General features: G+C 42.5%; 1 protein-coding gene across 1 annotated transcript; it reads right to left on the bottom strand.

Moving 5' to 3' along the window:
• Nucleotides 1–220: 220 nt before the first annotated feature.
• On the bottom strand, nt 221–4,144 carry LOC130520889 (golgin subfamily A member 6-like protein 25). The gene is made up of 4 exons (XM_057024587.1): nt 3,841–4,144; nt 2,768–2,965; nt 1,957–2,409; nt 221–421 (listed from the first exon to the last, which is right to left on the bottom strand). Exons 1-4 carry the CDS (start codon nt 4,081–4,083, stop codon nt 221–223), a joined length of 1,095 nt encoding a protein of 364 aa, XP_056880567.1. The 5' UTR covers nt 4,084–4,144.
• Nucleotides 4,145–9,439: the final 5,295 nt, after the last annotated feature.

Genomic DNA, 9,439 nt, shown 5'->3' on the forward strand with positions numbered 1-9,439 from the left:
GCTCCTCCAGCTCTTGTCTTTCTTCTGCCACTGCAGTCTTGCTGGTTTCCATGACGTTCTTCATTTCCTCCTCCAGCTGTTTTCTTTCATCTCAATGTCTTGCTTTTCTCTTCTGAGTGTTCCTTAAGCTCCTCTAGTTCTTGTCTTTCTTTCTTCTTCCACTGCAGTCTTGCTGGTTTCCATGACGTTCTTCATGTCCTCCAGCTGTTTTCTTTCACTCTCAACGTGTTGTTTTTGATCTCCTGAGTTGTTCCTTCAGCTCCTCCAGCTCTTGTCTTTCTTCTGCCACTGCAGTCTTGCTGGTTTCCATTTCTTGTTGCAGCTTTGTTTCCATAACGTTCTTCATTTCCTCCAGCTGTTTTCTTTCACTCTCAATGTCTTGCTTTTCTTTCCTGAGTTGCTCCTTCAGCTCCTCTAGTTCTTGTCTTTTTCTTCTGCCACTGCAGTCTTGCTGGTTTCCATGATGTTGTTCATTTCCTCAAGCTGTTTTCTTTCTCTCTCTCAATGTCTTGCTTTTCTTTCCTGAGTTGTTCCTTCAGCTCCTCCAGCTCTTGTCTTTCTTCTGCCACTGCAGTCTTGCTGGTTTCCATTTCTTGTTGCAGTTTATTTCCATGACGTTCTTCATGTCCTCCGCTGTTTTCTTTCACTCTCAATGTCTTGTTTTGCTCTCCTGAGTTGCTCCTTCAGCTCCTCCAGTTCTTGTCTTTCTTCTGCCACTGCAGTCTTGCTGGTTTCCATTTCTTGTTGTAGTTTTTTTCCATGACATTCGTCATTTCTCCAGCTGTTTTCTTTCTCTCTCAATGTCTTGTTTTGCTCTCCTGAGTTGTTCCTTCAGCTCCTCTAGTTCTTGTCTTCTTCTTCTGCCACTGCAGTCTTGCTGGTTTCCAGTTGTTGTTGCAGTTTTGTGAGATCATTTTCTTTCACTTGTTGTTCTCTTTCTTTCAAGGTGATGGTGTTCAGAGCAATTACAAGCTTCTGTCTGTCTGATTGAACCTGAAGAATCACATCTTTAATGATGCTGTTCTGTGTGTTGATGTCAAACAACAGACTGTCTGCTTGCCCTGTCTTCTCTTGCAGCTCAGTCTTTAACTTCTCTAATTTGTCTTTACCCTCTTTCATAACTTGATACAACATATCAGACTGGATTTGTATGTTATTGTTTGTCATTTCTAACTTCAACCTGTTTTCAGTGAGCTTCTCATTTTCTCTGTTCACATCATTTCTTTCGTCTTCAATTTGCTTCTTCAAGACACGAAGAGTTTGATTTTCTAAGTCCAACTTTTGCTTCCATTGAGTTTTCATGGATTGTGTCTGGATGAACATATTTGACATTGTACTTATCAGGCCTTCCTTTTCCCTCTGGAATAAGTCCACACATGATCTGGCGGCGTTTTCCATGCAACTATTTAGTTCTGTGAGCTTGTGCTCACATTCATTGGCCATCAACAGTAAATTGTCATTATTTTGTTGCATCTTTTCCAATTTGGTATTCAGGTTTTCACGTAACCTTTCTTTCATCTCTTCAAGTTTGTCTCTCAGGCTCTTTACCGACATCACTATTTTCTGCAGCTGATCTTCTCTCTTTATTATTTCCGCCCATTCAACTTCCATTCTGTTCTTTTCACTTAGTAAGCCTTCTCTGTCTCTGTCCATGACGTTCTTCATGTCCTCCAGCTGTTTTCTTTTTACTCTCAATGTCTTGCTTTTCTCTCTTGAGTTGCTCCTTCAGCTCCTCCAGTCCTTGTCTTTCTTCTGTCACTGCAGTCTTGCTGGTTTCCATGACGTTCTTCATGTCCTCGAGCTGTTTTCTTTTCACTCTCAATGTCTTGTTTTGCTCTCCTGAGTTTTTCCTTCAGCTCCTCCAGCTCTTGTCTTTCTTCTGCCACTGCAGTCTTGCTGGTTTCCATGACATTCTTCATTTCCTCCAACTGTTTTCTTTCACTCTCAATGTCTTGTTTTGATCTCCTGAGTTTTTTCCTTAAGCTCCTCCAGCTCTTGTCTTTCTTCTGCCACTGCAGTCTTGCTGGTTTCCATGACATTCTTCATTTCCTCCAGCTGTTTTCTTTCACTCTCAATGTCTTGTTTTGCTCTCCTGAGTTGTTCCTTCAGCTCCTCCAGCTCTTGTCTTTCTTCTGCCACTGCAGTCTTGCTGGTTTCCATTTCTTGTTGCAGTTTTGTTTCCATGACGTTCTTCATTTCCTCCAGCTGTTTTCTTTCAATCTCAATGTCTTGCTTTTCTCTTCTGAGGTGTTCCTTAAGCTCCTCTAGTTCTTGTCTTTCTTCTGCCACTGCAGCCTTGCTGGTTTCCATTTCTTGTTGCAGTTTTGTTTCCATGACGTTCTTCATTTCCTCCAGCTGTTTTCTTTCACTCTCAATGTCTTGTTTTGCTCTCCTGAGTTGTTCCTTCAGCTCCTCCAGCTCTTGTCGTCTTTTGCCACTGCAGTCTTTTTGGTTTCCATGGCATTCTTCATGTCCTCCAGCTGTTTTCTTTCACTCTCAACGTCTTGTTTGATCTCCTGAGTTGTTCCTTCAGCTCCTCCAGCTCTTGTCTTTCTTCTTCTGCCACTGCAGTCTTGCTGGTTTCCATGACGTTCTTTATTTCCTCCTCCAGCTGTTTTCTCTTTCACTCTCAATGTCTTGCTTTTCTCCCCTGAGTTGTTCCTTCAGCTCCTCTAGTTCTTGTCTTTCTTCTTCTTCTTCAACTGCAGTCTTGCTGGTTTCCATGACGTTCTTCATGTCCTCCAGCTGTTTTCTTTCCACTCTCAACGTGTTGTTTTGATCTCTTGAGTTGTTCCTTCAGCTCCTCCAGCTCTTGTCTTTCTTCTGCCACTGCAGTCTTGCTGGTTTCCATTTCTTGTTGCAGTTTTGTTTCCATGACGTTCTTCATCACCTCCAGCTGTTTTCTTTCACTCTCAATGTCTTGTTTTGCTCTCCTGAGTTGTTCCTTCAGCTCCTCCAGCTCTTGTCGTTCTTTGCCACTGCAGTCTTTTTGGTTTCCATGGCATTCTTCATGTCCTCCAGCTGTTTTCTTTCACTCTCAACGTCTTGTTTTGATCTCCTGAGTTGTTCCTTCAGCTCCTCCAGTTCTTGTCTTTCTTCTGCCACTGCAGTCTTGCTGGTTTCCATGACGTTCTTTATTTCCTCCAGCTGTTTTTCTTACTCTCAATGTCTTGTTTTGCTCTCCTGAGTTGTTCCTTGAGCTCCTCCAGCTCTTGTCGTTCTTTTGCCACTGCAGTCTTTTTGGTTTCCATGGCATTCTTCATGTCCTCCAGCTGTTTTCTTCTTTCACTCTCAATGTCTTGCTTTTCTTTCCTGAGTTGCTCCCCTTCAGCTCCTCTAGTTCTTGTCTTTCTTCTGTCACTGCAGTCTTGCTGTTTTCCATGACGTTCTTCATTTCCTCCAGCTGTTTTCTTCACTCTCATTGTCTTGCTTTTCTTTCCTGAGCTGCTCTTTAAGCTCCTCCAGTTCTTGTCTTTCTTTATGCCACTGCAGTCTTGCTGGTTTGTCCATGACGTTCTTCATTTCCTCCAGCTGTCTTCTTTCACTCTCATTGTCTTGCTTTTCTTTCCTGAGCTGCTCTTAAGCTCCTCCAGTTCTTGTGTCTTTCTTTTATCACTGCAGTCTTGCTGGTTTCCATTTCTTGTTGCATTTTTGTTTCCATGACGTTCTTCATTTCCTCCAGCTGTTTTCTTTCACTCTCAATGTCTTGCTTTTCTCTACTGAGTCGCTCCTTCAGCTCCTCTAGTCCTTGTCTTTCTTCTTCTTCTGCCACTGCAGTCTTGCTGGTTTCCAGTTGTTGTTGCAGTTTTATTTCCATGACGTTCTTCATTTCCTCCAGCTGTTTTCTTTCACTCTCTCAATGTCTTGCTTTTCTTTCCTGAGGTGTTCCTTCAGCTCCTCTAGTTCTTGTCTTTCTTCTGCCACTGCAGTCTTGCTGGTTTCCATGACGTTCTTCATTTCCTCCAGCTGTTTTCTTTCACTCTCAATGTCTTGCTTTTCTCTCCTGAGTTGTTCCTTCAGCTCCTCTAGTCCTTGTCTTTCTTCTGCCACTGCAGTCTTGCTGGTTTCCATGACGTTCTTCATTTCCTCCAGCTGTTTTCTTTCACTCTCAATGTCTTGTTTTGCTCTCCTGAGTTGTTCCTTCAGCTCTCAGTCCTTGTCTTTCTTCTGCCACTGCATCTTGCTGGTTTCCAGTTGTTGTTGCAGTTTTGTGAGATCATTTTCTTTGACTTGTTGTTCTCTTTCTTTCAAGGTGATGGTGTTCAGAGCAATTACAAGCTTCTGTCTGTCTGATTGAACCTGAAGAATCACATCTTTAATGATGCTTTTCTGTGTGTTGATGTCAAACAACAGACTGTCTGCTTGCCCTGTCTTCTTGCTCTCAGCTCAGTCTTTAGCTTCTCTAATTTGTCTTTACCCTCTTTCATAACTTGATACAACATATCAGACTGGATTTGTATGTTATTGTTTGTCATTTCTAACTTCAACCTGTTTTCAGTGAGCTTCTCATTTTCTCTGTTCACATCATTTCTTTCGTCTTCAATTTGCTTCTTCAAGACACGAAGAGTTTGATTTTCTAAGTCCAACTTTTGCTTCCATTGAGTTTTCATGGATTGTGTCTGGATGAACATATTTGACATTGTACTTATCAGGCCTTCCTTTTCCCTCTGGAATAAGTCCACACATGATCTGGCGTTTTCCATGCAACTATTTAGTTCTGTGAGCTTGTGCTCACATTCATTGGCCATCAACAGTAAATTGTCATTATTTTGTTGCATCTTTTCAATTTGGTATTCAGGTTTTCACGTAACCTTTCTTTCATCTCTTCAAGTTTGTCTCTCAGGCTCTTTACCGACATCACTATTTTCTGCAGCTGATGCTCTCTCTTTATTATTTGCCGCCCATTCAACTTCCATTCTGTTCTTTTCACTTAGTAAGCCTTCTCTGTCTCTGTCCATGACGTTCTTCATGTCCTCCAGCTGTTTTCTTTTACTCTCAATGTCTTGCTTTTCTCTCCTGAGTTGCTCCTTCAGCTCCTCCAGTCCTTGTCTTTCTTTATATCCCTGCAGTCTTGCTGGTTTCCATGACTTCTTCATGTCCTCCCGAGCTGTTTTCTTTCACTCTCAATGTCTTGTTTTGATCTCCTGAGTTTTTCCTTCAGCTCCTCCACTCTTGCTTTTGTCTTTCTTCTGCCACTGCAGTCTTGCTGGTTTCCATGACATTCTTCATTTCCTCCAACTGTTTCTTTCACTCTCAATGTCTTGTTTTGCTCTCCTGAGTTTTTCCTTAAGCTCCTCCAGTTCTTGTCTTTCTTCTGCCACTGCAGTCTTGCTGGTTTCCATGACCTTCATTTCCTCCAGCTGTTTTCTTTCACTCTCAATGTCTTGTTTTGCTCTCCTGAGTTGTTCCTTCAGCTCCTCCAGCTCTTTCTTTCTTCTTCTGCCACTGCAGTCTTGCTGGTTTCCATTTCTTGTTGCAGTTTTGTTTCCATGACGTTCTTCATTTCTCCAGCTGTTTTCTTTCAATCTCAATGTCTTGCTTTTCTCTTCTGAGGTGTTCCTTAGCTCCTCTAGTCCTTGTCTTTCTTCTGCCACTGCAGCCTTGCTGGTTCCATTTCTTGTTGCAGTTTTGTTTCCATGACGTTCTTCATTTCCTCCAGCTGTTTTCTTTCACTCTCAATGTCTTGTTTTGCTCTCCTGAGTTGTTCCTTCAGCTCCTCCAGCTCTTGTCGGTCTTTTGCCACTGCAGTCTTTTTGGTTTCCATGGCATTCTTCATGTCCTCCAGCTGTTTTTCTTTCACTCTCAACGTCTTGTTTTGATCTCCTGAGTTGTTCCTTCAGCTCCTCCGCTCTCTGTCTTCTCTTCTCTTCTGCCACTGCAGTCTTGCTGGTTTCCATGACGTTCTTTATTTCCTCCAGCTGTTTTCTTTCACTCTCAATGTCTTGTTTTGCTCGCCTGAGTTGTTCCTTCAGCTCCTCTAGTTCTTGTCTTTCTTCTTCCACTGCAGTCTTGCTGGTTTCCATGACGTTCTTCACGTCCTCCAGCTGTTTTCTTTCACTCTCAACGTGTTGTTTTGATCTCTTGAGTTGTTCCTTCAGCTCCTCCAGCTCTTGTCTTTCTTCTGCCACTGCAGTCTTGCTGGTTTCCATTTCTTGTTGCAGTTTTGTTTCCATGACGTTCTTCATTTCCTCCAGCTGTTTTCTTTCACTCTCAATGTCTTGTTTTGCTCTCCTGAGTTGTTCCTTCAGCTCCTCCAGCTCTTGTCGTTCTTTTGCCACTGCAGTCTTTTTGGTTTCCATGGCATTCTTCATGTCCTCCAGCTGTTTTCTTTCACTCTCAACGTGTTGTTTTGATCTCCTGAGTTGTTCCTTCAGCTCCTCCAGCTCTTGTCTTTCTTCTGCCACTGCAGTCTTGCTGGTTTCCATGACGTTCTTTATTTCCTCCAGCTGTTTTCTTACACTCTCAATGTCTTGTTTTGCTCTCCTGAGTTGTTCCTTGAGCTCCTCCAGCTCTTGTCGTTCTTTTGCCACTGCAGTCTTTTTGGTTTCCATGGCATTCTTCATGTCCTCCAGCTGTTTTCTTTCACTCTCAACGTCTTGTTTTGATCTCCTGAGTTGTTCCTTCAGCTCCTCCAGCTCTTTCTTTCTTCTCCCTGCAGTCTTCTGGTTCCAGTTCTTGTTTCCGCCATCTGGTTTTCTTCTTCTTGCATCCAAGTCTTCTTTTCTTTCTCATGTTCAATTCAATGTCTTCTTTCTCTCTTTTCTTGTCCTGAGTTGCTCCTTAAGCTCCTCTAGTTCTTGTCTTTCTTCTTCTTCCACTGCAGTCTTGCTGGTTTCCATGACGTTCTTCATGTCCTCCAGCTGTTTTCTTTCACTCTCAACGTTGTTTTGATCTCCTGAGTTGTTCCTTCAGCTCCTCCAGCTCTTGTCTTTCTTCTGCCACTGCAGTCTTGCTGGTTTCCATTTCTTGTTGCAGCTTTGTTTCCATAACGTTCTTCATTTCCTCCAGCTGTTTTTCTTTCACTCTCAATGTCTTGCTTTTCTTTCCTGAGTTGCTCCTTCAGCTCCTCTAGTTCTTGTCTTTCTTCTGCCACTGCAGTCTTGCTGGTTTCCATGATGTTTGTTCATTTCCTCAAGCTGTTTTCTTTCACTCTCAATTTCTTGCTTTTCTCCCCTGAGTTGTTCCTTCAGCTCCTCCAGCTCTTGTCTTTCTTCTGCCACTGCAGTCTTGCTGGTTTCCATTTCTTGTTGCAGTTTTATTTCCATGACGTTCTTCATGTCCTCCAGCTGTTTTCTTTCACTCTCAATGTCTTGTTTTGGCTCTCCTGAGTTGCTCCTTCAGCTCCTCCAGTTCTTGTCTTTCTTCTGCCACTGCAGTCTTGCTGGTTTCCATTTCTTGTTGTAGTTTTGTTTCCATGACATTCGTCATTTCCTCCAGCTGTTTTCTTTCTCTCTCAATGTCTTGTTTTGCTCTCCTGAGTTGTTCCTTCAGCTCCTCTAGTTCTTGTCTTTCTTCTGCCACTGCAGTCTTGCTGGTTTCCAGTTGTTGTTGCAGTTTTGTGAGATCATTTTCTTTGACTTGTTGTTCTCTTTCTTTCAAGGTGATGTGTTCAGAGTCATTTTACAAGTTTCTGTCTGTCTGATTGAACCTGAAGAATCACATCTTTAATGATGCTGTTCTTGTGTTTGATGTCAAACACAGACTGTCTGCTTGCCCTGTCTTCTCTTGCAGCTCAGTCTTTAACTTCTCTAATTTGTCTTTACCCTCTTTCATAACTTGATACAACATATCAGACTGGATTTGTATGTTATTGTTTGTCATTTCTAACTTCAACCTGTTTTCAGTGAGCTTCTCATTTTCTCTGTTCACATCATTTCTTTCGTCTTCAATTTGCTTCTTCAAGACACGAAGAGTTTGATTTTCTAAGTCCAACTTTTGCTTCCATTGAGTTTTCATGGATTGTGTCTGGATGAACATATTTGACATTGTACTTATCAGGCCTTCCTTTTCCCTCTGGAATAAGTCCACACATGATCTGGCGTTTTCCATGCAACTATTTAGTTCTGTGAGCTTGTGCTCACATTCATTGGCCATCAACAGTAAATTGTCATTATTTTGTTGCATCTTTTCCAATTTGGTATTCAGGTTTTCACGTAACCTTTCTTTCATCTCTTCAAGTTTTCTCTCAGGCTCTTACCGACATCACTATTTTCTGCAGCTGATCTTCTCTCTTTATTATTCCTTTCCCCCATTCAACTTCCATTCTGTTCTTTTCACTTAGTAAGCCTTCTCTGTCTCTGTCCATGACGTTCTTCATGTCCTCCAGCTGTTTTCTTTCACTCTCAATGTCTTGTTTTGCTCTCCTGAGTTGCTCCTTCAGCTCCTCCAGTTCTTGTCTTTCTTTTATCCTGCAGTCTTGCTGGTTTCCATGACGTTCTTCATGTCCTCCAGCTGTTTTCTTTCACTCTCAATGTCTTGCTTTTCTCTACTGAGTCGCTCCTTCAGCTCCTCTAGTTCTTGTCTTTCTTCTGCCACTGCAGTCTTGCTGGTTTCCATGACGTTCTTCATTTCCTCCACTGTTTTCTTTTTCACTGTCAATGTCTTGTTTTGATCTCCTGATTGTTCCTTCAGCTCCTCCAGCTCTTGTCTTTCTTCTGCCACTGCAGTCTTGCTGGTTTCCATTTCTTGTTGTAGTTTTGTTTCCATGACGTTCTTCATTTCCTCCAGCTGTTTTCTTTCACTCTCAACGTCTTGTTTTGATCTCCTGAGTTGTTCCTTCAGCTCCTCCAGCTCTTGTCTTTCTTCTGCCACTGCAGTCTTGCTGGTTTCCATTTGTTGTTGCAGTTTTGTTTCCATGACGTTCTTCATTTCCTCCAGCTGTTTTCTTTCACTCTCAATGTCTTGCTTTTCTTTCCTGAGTGTTCCTTCAGCTCCTCTAGTTCTTGTCTTTCTTCTGCCACTGCAGTCTTGCTGGTTTCCATGATGTTCTTCATTTCCTCCAGCTGTTTTCTTTCACTCTCAATGTCTTGTTTTGCTCTCCTGAGTTGTTCCTTCAGCTCCTCCAGCTCTTGTCGTTCTTTTGCCACTGCAGTCTTTCTGGTTTCCATGACGTTCTTCATGTCCTCCAGCTTTTTCTTTCACTCTCAATGTTGTTTTTTGATCTCCTGATTGTTCCTTCAGCTCTCCAGCTCTTGTCTTTCTTCTGCCACTGCAGTCTTGCTGGTTTCCATGACGTTCTTTATTTCCTCCAGCTGTTTTCTTTCACTCTCAATGTCTTGTTTTGCTCTCCTGAGTTGTTCCTTCAGCTCCTCCAGCTCTTGTCGTTCTTTGCCACTGCAGTCTTGCTGGTTTCCATGGCATTCTTCATGTCCTCCAGCTGTTTTCTTTCACTCTCAACGTCTTGTTTTGATCTCCTGAGTTGTTCCTTCAGCTCCTCCAG

This window comes from Takifugu flavidus, unplaced genomic scaffold (assembly GCF_003711565.1).
Source record: "Takifugu flavidus isolate HTHZ2018 unplaced genomic scaffold, ASM371156v2 ctg570, whole genome shotgun sequence".
Lineage (NCBI taxonomy): Eukaryota > Metazoa > Chordata > Actinopteri > Tetraodontiformes > Tetraodontidae > Takifugu > Takifugu flavidus.